The following is a 13479-nucleotide window of genomic DNA, read 5'->3' on the forward strand; positions in this document are numbered from 1 at the left end:
TATTTTGACACATAAATATATTATAATGTGTGGGAATCGATAATACAACGTTATTATTTTTTTTTATAATTAAAAATTTATAGATAATAAATTACATAAATGTTTTTGTATACATAAGGATGAAATATTTATGTAAAAAAAAAAATACATATATATTTTTTTTATGGTAAATATATAAAAGAATGCATTATAATTATATATTTTTTGTTTTATTTTTTTAGAATATGCTTGTTTCATAATTATTGTTTTTAATGTTAAAAATGGGTCTTTTGTTTTGGTTTAATTTTTTTTACGTTATATAAATAAATAAATAAATAAATAAATATATATATATATATATATATATATATATATATATATATATATATATATATATATAGTATGTATGTATTTATTTATTATTTTTATTTTTTTTTTTTTTTTTGTAAAATGTGAAAAAAAAAATTATAATAACGGAACATTTATATATATTATATATGTATATATTTATTATATATATATGTATCATTTCATGAATGTCATTTTTTTTTTTTTTTTTTTGTTTTTTTTCCTTATATTTGTATTATTGGTGTATACCTTTTGATACATATATAATATTATGATGCCATTGTTTAGTATAATGTATTTTTGTAAATTAATACAAAAATAAGTTTTTTTTTTTATACATACATATTATTACATTTATTTATATATAATTACCTTTATTAATATATTTTGTTTTGTTTTGTTTTATTTTTTTATATTCATTTTTTGTTTCTTTTTTTTCATTTTTCGCTTGATATGAATTGTTCAATTATAGTATGCAATATATATGTATTCATATATATTTTTATTTGAAGACCATATGACAATAATGTAAAATGACATGTGAATACTTTTTTTTTTTTTTATTATTATTTTTTTTTTTAAAAAAATATATACACATTATTTAAATATTTAAAAGTATAAGAGTTTGTAGAATATTATTGTACTTTTGTTTAGTGTATTGTACAATATATCTTTATTTTATTGGATATATATATATATATATGTATATTTATTTATTATTTTATATAAATACTTTTTTTGTTTAATTGTTTTTATTCCTTCTACTTGTTACCTTCTCAATAATAAAGTTCATTAAGAATATTTATTATATTTAAGAATTGTTATGTTTTCTGGTCCCTGGACTTGAAAAGAAAAAAATAACAATATAAGGAAGTACCTGTACATATATTTATATATATACCTAGATATTATATAATTTATTAGTGTTAGTCAATATGGAAACAATATTTAGAAAATTAAGACGTTCTACTAGTAAAAAGAAAACGCAAGTAGAAATCGATGCAGTTGATGAAAGAGATTGGGCTCAATCCAAAACTCTTGATTTGGATAGTATGCCTTTCTCAGGTATGAAAAAAAATACATATATATATATATATATATATATATATATATATATATATATATATATATTAAAGGAATTTTGGTGTTATATATTTAAGTTTATTTTATTTATTTCTTATTTTACAAAAAAAATGGAGCTAGGAAATCATTGCCATGCACATATATATATATATATATATATATATATATTTTACATATTTGTATTTATGGTCACTTATATATTTATTTTGTTTCCTTTTTATAGAAGACCTTTTTCAGTATTACAATGATAAGATTCATAGAAATAAAAAAATCGTTAGAGACAACCTAAAGAGGGAAGAACCATCGCAGGAAGATTTATATGGATACAAAGATCATTTTTGGAATGAGGAAAATAAAAAATATGAACAAATTAAAAATAGAAATATTAAAAATGAAAAAATGGATATAAATCTAAGAGAATATTCTTCAATAACAAACGATGAAATAACAAATGGAAGTACTGATTATGTTAATAATTATTATATTAAAAAAAAAAAAAGTGAAACAGATGATTTTATATATCATGATGAAAACAAAAATAATGAATTTATTTATAATGGTTTGAAAAATTTTAATGTGGGTGAGACTAAGGAATATTCTGACGTGGATGAACAACAGGAGCAAGAAGAAGAAGAAATAATAGATGATGAAAATATAGATGATGTAAATGTATATGATGAAAATATAGATGATGTAAATGTATATGATGAAAATGTAGATGATGTAAATGTATATGATGAAAATATAGATGATATAAATGTATATGATGAAAATATAGATGATGAAAATATAGATTATGAAAATATAGATGATGAAAATATATATGAAGAAAAAGTAAATGAAGAAAATGATGAGATGGAAGAAGTGAATATGGAAAATATCGATGTGGAATATGTTGATGAAGAATATGTGGATGAAGAAGAACTAGAGAACAAATATCCTAATAATGAAAACATGAACGATGTAAAGGTCACATTGCCAAATGAAAAGAATATAGAAAAAATCATAGTAGAAAATGAAATTACAGATATGAAACATGAAGAAAACGATAATATTGTTGTTGAAGAAGAAGAAGAAGAATATGTTGAAGAAAAATTAGATGTTTATACTATTGAAGAAATTGATAACGATGTAGAAATATCTAATGTAAAAGGTAAAGGTAGATGTATGTTTACAAAAAAAAAATTAGATCCAGGTTCTATTATATTTGTTGAAAATCCAATATTAATAGTTACACCAAATTTAAACGAGCAATTGTGGACATATTTAAATAAATTAAATGATGAACAAAATTTTGAATTGCCACTTAAATGGCATTATGCAGCCTTATGTAGTATTACTATGCTCAATGATTTTAATTATAAGGCTTGTCTTGATAAATGGGTTCCAGAACCTGATAAAGAACCTGATGATGATGTTTATAATGTGTTAGATAAAGTTTGCGAAAAAACAAATTTTGTAAATGGAAATAAATATTACTATTATAAAAATAAATTAATTGATCCAAAAATATATTCCAGAATTATACAAGTCTGGCATTATAATGCCTTCGGCCATCATACCGACAATGAAGGTCTAGTTCTTTATAACCGTAAGGAAAATAAAATTATATAATGTTAAAAATATGTCAAATAAATGCAACAAACAACAACAAAAAAATAAAATAAATAATATAAACATACACATATATATATATATATATATATATATATATAATATTTTCATTTATATTGTCTACACAATTTAATGATTTTATATATTTTTTATTTTTATATGTTTTTATTTTATTTTTTTTTGTTTAGGCATTTCCATGCTTGCTCATAGTTGTATCTCCACTGCTTGTTGGCACTATGGTGAAAACGATAGTTTCGTTTTGCGTGCAAGGATTAAATTAAATCCTGGAGATGAAATAACAATATCTTATTTAGGAGATGACGATCTATACAAATCATCAAATAGTAAGAATTTAAACCAAAAAAAAAAAAAAAAAAAAAAAAAAAAAAGAAAGAAAGAAAAAAAAAATTAACATTTATTTTATGTTTCTTTTTCTTTTATTATCGTAGTTAGGAGGGAAAAACTTACCAACTGGTTATTTGTGTGTATGTGTAGTAGGTGTACTCATCCTGTAGATAATTGTAGAGGTTTCAGATGTTCAACATGTGCAATGGGTAAAAAAATAAAATAAAATAAAATAATAATAAATTGGAATAAGCATAAAAAAAAAAAAAAAAATGAATCTTATTATATATATGTTTTCCTTTACATGTATATTTTTTTGAATATAACTATTGACATTATATATATATATATATATATTTATATTTATATTTATATTTATTTATTTAGGAACCTTTTTCATAAAAAGTGAATACCATGATGACATTCCAATTGTTACAAAGTGCAATGTTTGCTTATGTGAAATAACAGAAAGTACAGCATATGAATATATAGAATATGAAAATAGTTATATAGAAAGATTGCAAGAAACAGATAAGAATGATTTGTCTGATGCCTTAGCTGTTTATGTACAGGCTGATAAAATATTTACTCAACATTGGATTATGTTTCAATTATATACGATACTTTTTGAAGGTTACAGAGATACATCTCAATGGGAAAAAGCAATATATTATCAAATGCAAAGAATAAAATATGCTATAGATGTTATACCAAGAGCAAATTATGTTTTAGCTTGGTTATATGAAGAGTTAGGAGAAATACATGCAAACTCTATAAATACTGAGATTTTATCAACAGAAAATGATTTTACAATAACATTTGAAGAAAAGTAAGAATATCTAAAAGAAAGAAAAATAAAAATATAAAAATATACATACATATATATATATATATATATATATATATATATATATATATGTTTATATTTCTGTACTGTATATGCTAAAACAAAATTTTATATAGTCATTACGTTTAATAATAAATATTAAATTAATTTTTTAATATTTTTTATTTTATCATTGTAGAAAAAGGATTTGTTCTCACTTTTTGAAATCAATACATTTACTTGAAATATTATGTGGATACTCTCATGATTATTTGAGAGATTCATTGGTAATTAAAAAAAAATATATTATAAGAATAGTGTGTCATATGTATATATAAAATTATTAAGTGTATTTATTTTCATATAATATAATTCTTTATGTAGATATAACTAAAATACCACAAATATAATATATATATATATATATATATATATTATATTATTATATTTTTCTTTTTACAGAATAAATATTATAGAATTGATAGTCTAACAACCACTGATGCTCCTCAAATTGAGGAGTAAATATATTTAGCAGTAGCTTCAAAAAAAAAAAATAAAAAAAAAAAAAAATTAAAAACTATAAAATAATAAAATCATCATTTTTATTATTCATGATTATATTATGATATTGTATAAATGTATAATATAAATATATATATATATATATATATATATATATATATATATGTATATTTTTATTAATATTATTATTATTTTTTTTTTCTCTACAATAAAATGATTATCATTTTGTTTTTTCATGTGAAATATTATAAAAATGTTTTTGTTTTTAAAATATTGTTTAGAACATTTTACATATGTTCTCAAAATAATATATTAAAATTTCCATAATGTGGAAAATGAAATTAAAGAATTTCAAATCAAATCCACATCAAAAAAAAAAAAAAAAAATAAACAAATAAATATAAAAATATAAGAATATACAGATATGGAGAAATTATAAAACTTGTACCTATTTTTTCTAATGTATCTCATAATAACTTCCATATTTTTCTATATTCATTTTTACTGAAAATATACATAATATTCTTTTTTGTTTTAACATATAATTTTCTTTTCTTATTTATTTTTGTTTATTTAATATAATGGGACAAATTGTTAATATGAAAAATTAATAAATAATTAAAAACAAGTAAAAGAAAAACAAAATCAAAAAAAAAAAAAAAAAAAAAAAAAAAAAAAAAAAAAAATATAAAAAATAAAAATAACAATAAAAAAACAATATATTTTATGATATGCAGCAAAATTTCCGGAATGAAAATATTCAAAACTTTATTCTATAAACATATATATATACATCAAAAAATAAAAAGAAAAAATATATATGTTAATACATTCTACATTATATCTAAAGAATTTTATACTTTTTTTGGTATCTTCATATTTTATATATAATCCTTATCTTATAAAATGTTCCCAGATTTTCAATTATTTATTTATGAAAATCCCCCTTTTATTCTACTATTGATATATTTATTCAATTAATGGAATGAATGCATCAGTACCTAATGCACATCTTCTCATTAATCCAGATTCATCTGTTTCAATATTTATGAAACCTCGTTCTCCCCACTGGTCTCCCCATGAGTTTTTAATTATATAATAATAATGTTTTTCTGCTTTTTTTGTTAATGGATCAACAATTTCTTTCATGCCAAAACCTACAAGAATAACGGCATGGTTTAATTCATCACCACATTCACCATCAAAAATACCTTCTTTGTAGAACGGAAAATCATCTGATACAGCTATACTAATACTTATAGGTCCCAAGAATCTAAGTGCTTCTTTTAATTTATTATCTGGTACAGATAAATAATTTTTGATTCCATATTTTTCGGTACATCTGTCTATATTACATAAATTTGGAGCATCACTAACATATGGATAATCATCATCTGGACATATACCTCCAAGTTCAATCATATCTTCAAAAGCGTTATTAATGAGTCCTCCATTACAACCATAATTTTTAAATGAGCAATCTACTAATTCTTGTTCACTTAAAGTTATTAATTTATTCTTTCTAATTGCATATTGTGATTCTACAGCACCTATACTACTGAAGGCCCAGCAGGATCCACAATTTTTTTGGTCCTTTACAGGTGTTACACCACTGTGTAATCTCCAATCATAAGCTGCATGATCAAAATTTTCTTCTCTTTTATATTTTTTTATTACGTCTTCATAATTTATTTCATCTAATAAATATTTAGAACCTTTTAATGGTTTCGAAGGTCTTAAGCTAAGATATTTACTTTTAAATTCATGATAAGTTAAATCAGCAAATTTATTTAATTCTTTTTTATATAAACTGTTTTTATTATTGTTATGCATATTTACTTTGTTTGCATTTTGTAAGAATACTTGAAATCTTTCTTTCATTTCATTTGGAGAATTATATTGTTTGTTATTAGTTTTTATGAACATATAAAATTGGTTTATATGATCTGAATTATTCATTAAGAATTTATTATCAAAAAAATTTATAAAATATTCTTTATTAAAAATAACATTATTTTCTGCTGTATTTTCTTTAAATAAGCTAAGGCCTTTAAAGTCAGATGAAGTATTATTGTTATTAATTTTTCTTTCATCTTTCATTTTATTTTCATAGAATGATAGAGCTTCATCAATTTTGGAGACAATAAATTTCTTGCCATTTGGGCTTTTTAACAAGCTATTTATTATGTAGTCATCATTATTGTTTTCAACTGATGAGTTTTTGAATAAATCAGTTTTTCTATCATTTGGAGAAAAATAAAATAAAACAAAACTAACAATTGAAAGTATTGATAATGAAGCAATAACTAACAATGATTTTTTATTCTTTAATATTTTTCTATCAACATATTTGTCAACAAAGTATTTCCTTTCTTGATTAATTACCTCATTGGGAGCATAATCCATGTGGTAATCCATTTTGAAAAAAAAAAAAAAAAATATATATATATAAATTAACAATAAATGATATTATGATAATATATATATATATATATATATATATTTGTATAACTTTAATTTACACAAATTTATAGTTCTTTTATTAGATATTTAATTTTATATATATTTAATTCATTAAAATGTATTATTTTATAGATATAGATATATTAATGAAAAATATATTATACTCTATAATTTTTTATTCATTAAAATAAGTAGAAACGTTTAAAGAAGAAACAACATATTATATATATATAAATATATTTATATATATTTATATAGATAGTTTTTTATATTTATAAAACAAAATTGATGATTTTCTTATATCATAGAAAATCTGTCATATATGAAAAGAAAAAAAATATATATTAATATAACTTAATACGTATGTATATATATCCAATCGTTGTTACCTATATTTCTTTTTTCTTTTTTTATATTTAAATAAATAAATATATATATATATAAACAAAAAAAACGACAAGTAAAGATTAATTGCACTTATTAATTTTTTCCTTATAATTATGCACTATATTATTTATTAAGGCACTGTTAATTAATAATTCACCTTTGTTTTTTTAAAAAGTATAGAGATCATTATATATATATATATATATCATTTATAGGTAAACATATTAGAAATATACTTATTATATATAATATTATATATTTATAAATTTTATATATAATATTTTATGTAGAACATATTTTCTATAAATAAATAAAAATGGAGGTTGAAATTAGAAAATAATATATTTTTTATTTATATAACTTTTATAGGGCAGACACCCTTTATTTGTTCATATTATATATATTAATACGCATATAATATATATATAATTAATTATATAAAAATTAAAAGCCTAGTGTACAATGTATATTAATATATTTAAATATATATAATATTTTCTTTTAGTATATAATTTATTATATATATATATATATATATATGGAAATATTTTTTATTTTCTTTATAGAAAAATTCAGATAAAAAAAAAAATATAATAAATAAATAAAATGACTGATTTGTAAAAAAATAAAATAATGGCACATGAATAATAATGTCGTATTATATTTATTAAATATTTAAAAATTACATACAAAGACACTTTTCCCTATTTTATACTAAATATGATTTTATATTTATTTATTGTTTCTATTTTATATTAAATATTTCAGTATTTTCTTAGTTCTTAATATAAAATTTATAAAAAAAAAAAAAAAAAAAAAAAAAAAAACTAAAAAATAATTTAATTGTATCGAAACGCTAAATAAATAAAATAAATAAAATAAATAAAATATTTAAAAAATTATTATTTTTTGATGTGTTCCTAATATATAAAAAATTGTACATTAAAAATATATATATTATATATATATTTATTTATATTTATTTATATATATTAATTTATTTTTTTTTAATTTATTTTTTTTTAATTTATTAAGCAAATTTTATTTTTATTATTATGTTTATTCAATTAATGGTACATAAGCTTCTGTTCCAATTGAACAAGTTTTTTTATATCCATTTATATCAGTTTCTAAATTAATATATCCTCGTTCTCCCCAATCAGGTCCCCATGAGTTTTTAATGATATAATAATAAAATTTTTCCATTTTTCCAGTATCCTCATTATAGATATCTTTCATACCATAACCAACAAGTATAACTGCATGATTTGGTGCTGATCCACATTCTCCATCATAGAAACCTCCTCTATAAAAGGCGAAATCATCTGAAGCTGCAATACTTATACTAATAGGACCTAGATATCTTAAAGCTTCTTTAAATTTATCATCTGGAATAGATACATATGATTTTATTGTATATTTCTCATTACATTGTTTAAGATTACATGTTTCTGGTAAATTACTTACATATGGATAATCATTTTCAGAACATAATCCTCCAAGATCAATCATATCTTCAAAAGCATTAGTAATATATCCACCATAACAACCATTATTTTTAATTGAACAATCAACTAGTTCCTGTTCACTAAATAAAAATAATCCTTTCTTTCTTATAGCATATTGAGATTCAACAGAACCTACACTACTAAAGGCCCAACATGATCCACATAATGCTTGATCTTTTACAGGTGTTACACCACCATGTAATCTCCAATCATATGCTATACGATCTAATTTAGCATCAGCTGGTTTATATTTATTAATTACATCTTCATAATTTACTTCATATGGCATAGAAGATGATAATGTTTTGAATGGACTATGTGTTTTTAAATTTAAATATTTACTTCTAAATTCTTCTGGGGATAAATCTCCAAATTTGTTCATACCTCTTTTATATAAACTATTAGTTTTTTTATTATGTAATTCTATCTTTTTATAATTTTCGGAAAATATGTTAAATCTTTTTTGCATTTCTTCAGATGTTTCATATTTCTTATTATTCTCTTTTAAAAAGATATAAAATAAATTAACAGTCTCTAAATTATCCATTAAAAATTTTGTATCAAAAAGATTAGAATAAGAAACTTGATAATTATTATTCACTTTTAAATTTCCATTTTTTTTATTAACAATACTAACACTTTTATTATCATTATATTCAACACCATTCATATTCATGTTATTTTCTTCTTCTCCACTAGTTTTCATTTTATTCTCTTTATCATAAGTAGATATTAATTCTTCAAGTTTTGATACAATGAATTTTTTACCGCTTTCACTTTTTAATAATGAATTTATTATGTAATCATCGTTTATATTATTTGATAAACTATTAGAAAACAAATTCTTGTTGTTTTCATTACTTGTAAAATAAAATAACATTAAAGCAAACATAAAACATATTGATACGGTAAAAAATATAAAAATAGATCTCTTTCTTTTAAATTTGTTTCCACTTTTTTCTTTTCCTACAAATACTTCTCTTTCTTGTTTAATCACCTCATTTGGTGAATATTCCATGTGATATTCCATTGTTCAAACAAAAATATAAAAATGAAAAAATATAAAAATATAAAAATAAAAAAATAAAAAAATTTATACTATGTATTTATATATATATATATATATATATACATTTATGTTTATATATTTATTTATATATAATGTTATATTTTATTTACAATATTTACTTATGATATATAATAGCATACATCATAAAAGCATTATGTATAATTGTTATAAAATATATTTATTATATATATAAAATAATTTTATTATCAAAAAAATATTTCGTTATAATACTTAATATAAATATTATATATAAATGTATTATTTATATATAATATATATATCACACTAAAATAATACTAAAAATTAATATATATATAAATGTTCTTAAATTTGGATTTTTCCAAATATTATATGTGAATTTACATATTTCTTTTTATTATTATGACATCTTAGGTAATATATATAATATATACGGAAATTTTCAAAAAAAAAAAAAAAAAAAATTATATATATATATATATATATAATTTGAATTTTTTTTTTTTTTTTTGTTAATGTAATCCTTGGGTTTCCCCTTTTTCCTATAAATAAATAAATATATATTATATATATATAATATATTTTTTTTTTAAATCTTATTATTATTAAAAGAATGCTATATATAATATATATGAATATTTACAAATTAATGATATATTTTTTTTACTAATATATAAATATTAAATTTAAATCAAATGGCAAATTAATCATTCCAAAAATAAAAAATAATAATAAACAATATATATAAATAGGAAATATAAAGTAAAAATAGAGCTTAAAAAAAAAAAATATATATATATATATATGTATATATAATATATTATTTATGTATATATATAAAGGTTCGTATTATTATATATATATATATATATATTATATATATAATATATAATAATCCATAAATTTAATGTTTATTATAAAATATATATTATAATTGCTTTCCCTTTTTTCAATTTAAATCAACTTATATATATAAAATAACTGTGTTCATATTCTTCCTTGTAAACATAACATACCTTTATTTTTTATAAATAATGCTCATAATATATAAAACATATTTTTTAATAATGCTAGTAAAATATATTTTTTTAAAAGAAGTATATCATTTTTTCTTCTCAAAAAAAAAAAATATCAATTTGTGGAATTTATTATAAAAACTTATATATCAGCAATGGAAAACATGCAAAAAATAAATATATATATATATATAAAATATATTTTATAAATATTATAATATATATATATATATATTAAATCAATAAAATAATAATATAAATTATTCTTCTTTATTATATAACTCTTTATATTTAATAATAAATGTCCATTTTGTATTATATATGAAAAAAATTATGTCAAAAAACTATGCATTAAAATATATACTTGGTCCATAATTTTTTTAAATTGAAGTATTTATTTAAAATTATTTATATTTATTTAAGCTACTAAAAATATATTTTTTTTTATTTTAAATAATATTATATATATATAAATTATATATATTTATATAAATCAAAGTTAACTAAAAAAAAAAAAAAAAAAACCTCCTAATCAAATTATATCATATATAAAAAAGCTGTAATCTCTGTACCTTATAAAAAAACATGAAATTTTTGTAATACAGTTTTTATAGATTAATCATATTATAAAATTTAATATAGAAAAAAAAAAAAACCTCCTGTAACTTAAATTAACAATTCCCCCCAAAAAAAAATTAAAGAAAAATAAATTATAAATATATGTATATATAATATATTTATATTCCCTCAGTGAATTATTAGTTTAATTCATGCAAAATACTTTAAATATATAATGAATCATCTCTTCAATTGTAGGTTTTAAAATAATAAAAAGTAAAATAGTTCATTTGAAAATATATAATGTGGAAAAAGAAAAAAATAATTTTTTATTTGAAATATATATATAATATTAAAAGGTTTAAGGTTTTGTTATCATTTTTTTTTTTTTTTTTTTTTTTCCTTTATTGAATAAATTAAAATATTTCCTAATATAAAAACAATTCATGGTCAAATAAATAATGAAGAATATAAATACCTAATATGTTATACACACATTATAAACACATATAAATACATATATATATATATATATATATATATATATATATTATATAATATTAGAATTATTTGAAGTACTGATGAAGTATTATATACTATATTAAATAGTAGTATAAAAAATATTTTATAGTACAAACAAAATTTTCCTTTTTCATTTATTTTCTTTTTATTCCTTTATTATGTTTATAAAGTTTTAAGTCGATTATGAATTTATTTTACAACCTAATTAACTCAATAAAAAGAAAAAATGAAAACAAGAAATTTTACATACAATTTTATAAAAAACGATTTCATATAAGTACAATATATCAACATAGGAAAAAATCAATATGTTTAAATTCAATACAAAATAATTCAAGTGTAAATAATAATATATGTGTGGTAAAAAATGAAACAGAAGAAATAAATAAAAAAAATTCTGATTTTATTCAATATATTTTTAAATGGGGCATAGGAAATAAATTTCGTTCCGATCCAGAAAACAGGTTACTACTACATATAAAAATAAAATGAATATAAAAATAAAACATATACATTTTTTCACATGTATTCTTATATAACTTAAGAATTTTCGTATAGATTATTTTACATCATCACACATGAATTCATTCAATCGTATTGTATTTTATATTATACTACTGGAAATTTAAATATAAAATTTTATTACTTTATATATATATATATATATATATATATATATATATATATATATATTTTCACCCTTTTAATTTATATATTCAGGTATCATCCAGTACATTTAAGACGCTCCAAAGAAGTAACCATAAGAAAAGATTACTTTGATAATGTTAATGAAAATATAAGGTATGAAGAATTAAATGAACAATGGGAAGTATATTGGTTTGAAAATAATAAACTAAACGCAAAACCTTTTCCTGTTAAAAAGTTCGGAATACATGATGCAAAAAAGGAAGCAATCAAATTTTATGAATCCTTAAAAGTAAGAAAAAGAAAGGAAAACAAAAAAAATAAAAAAAAAAACAAATCAAATAATATCAAATGAAAATATGAATATATAACAAATTAGTATTAACTTATAAATACGTTTATTATTATATTTCCTTTTTTTAAATTATTAATTAATTTTAGGTAGAACATCGTCTAATGCCAAAACCTAAATACGAATCAGGAGTTGAAGGTATGTCAAAATATTAAGTTACAAAAAAAAATATATAAATAAATAAGGCTTAATAAATATGACCTTCTAAATATATAGTTGGATATATTGAATTATAATATATACAAAAATATATATATATATAT

At 18.6% G+C, this 13479-nt stretch overlaps 4 protein-coding genes across 4 annotated transcripts in view; 2 read left to right on the plus strand and 2 right to left on the minus strand.

Annotated features, from left to right (window-relative positions):
• Window positions 1-1262: 1262 nt before the first annotated feature.
• PADL01_1113300 (SET domain protein, putative) lies at window positions 1263-4717 on the plus strand (the record flags this gene model as incomplete). Its single annotated transcript, XM_028682589.1, has 7 exons — window positions 1263-1392; window positions 1634-3001; window positions 3213-3368; window positions 3474-3578; window positions 3757-4198; window positions 4395-4482; window positions 4658-4717. The coding sequence occupies 7 exons, from the start codon at window positions 1263-1265 to the stop codon at window positions 4715-4717; spliced, it is 2349 nt and encodes a 782-aa protein (XP_028538852.1).
• A 969-nt stretch (window positions 4718-5686) lies between these two features.
• PADL01_1113400 (falcipain 2') lies at window positions 5687-7135 on the minus strand (the record flags this gene model as incomplete). The annotated part of the gene is made up of 1 exon (XM_028682590.1): window positions 5687-7135. One exon carries the CDS (start codon window positions 7133-7135, stop codon window positions 5687-5689), a length of 1449 nt encoding a protein of 482 aa, XP_028538853.1.
• Window positions 7136-8626: 1491 nt separating this feature from the next.
• PADL01_1113500 (cysteine proteinase falcipain 3) lies at window positions 8627-10105 on the minus strand (the record flags this gene model as incomplete). The annotated part of the gene is made up of 1 exon (XM_028682591.1): window positions 8627-10105. One exon carries the CDS (start codon window positions 10103-10105, stop codon window positions 8627-8629), a length of 1479 nt encoding a protein of 492 aa, XP_028538854.1.
• A 2297-nt stretch (window positions 10106-12402) lies between these two features.
• PADL01_1113600 (transcription factor with AP2 domain(s), putative) overlaps window positions 12403-13479 on the plus strand; it is a gene marked incomplete at both ends in the record, with an annotated part of 1312 nt that continues 235 nt past the window's right edge. The window contains 3 exons of the mRNA XM_028682593.1: window positions 12403-12683; window positions 12940-13156; window positions 13306-13354. Of these exons, the coding sequence (XP_028538855.1) occupies window positions 12403-12683; window positions 12940-13156; window positions 13306-13354 (547 nt within the window). The remainder of the gene's footprint in view (window positions 12684-12939; window positions 13157-13305; window positions 13355-13479) is intronic.

The sequence above is a fragment of the Plasmodium sp. gorilla clade G2 genome (assembly GCF_900097015.1).
Source record: "Plasmodium sp. gorilla clade G2 genome assembly, chromosome: 11".
Taxonomy (NCBI): domain Eukaryota; phylum Apicomplexa; class Aconoidasida; order Haemosporida; family Plasmodiidae; genus Plasmodium; species Plasmodium adleri (nom. inval.).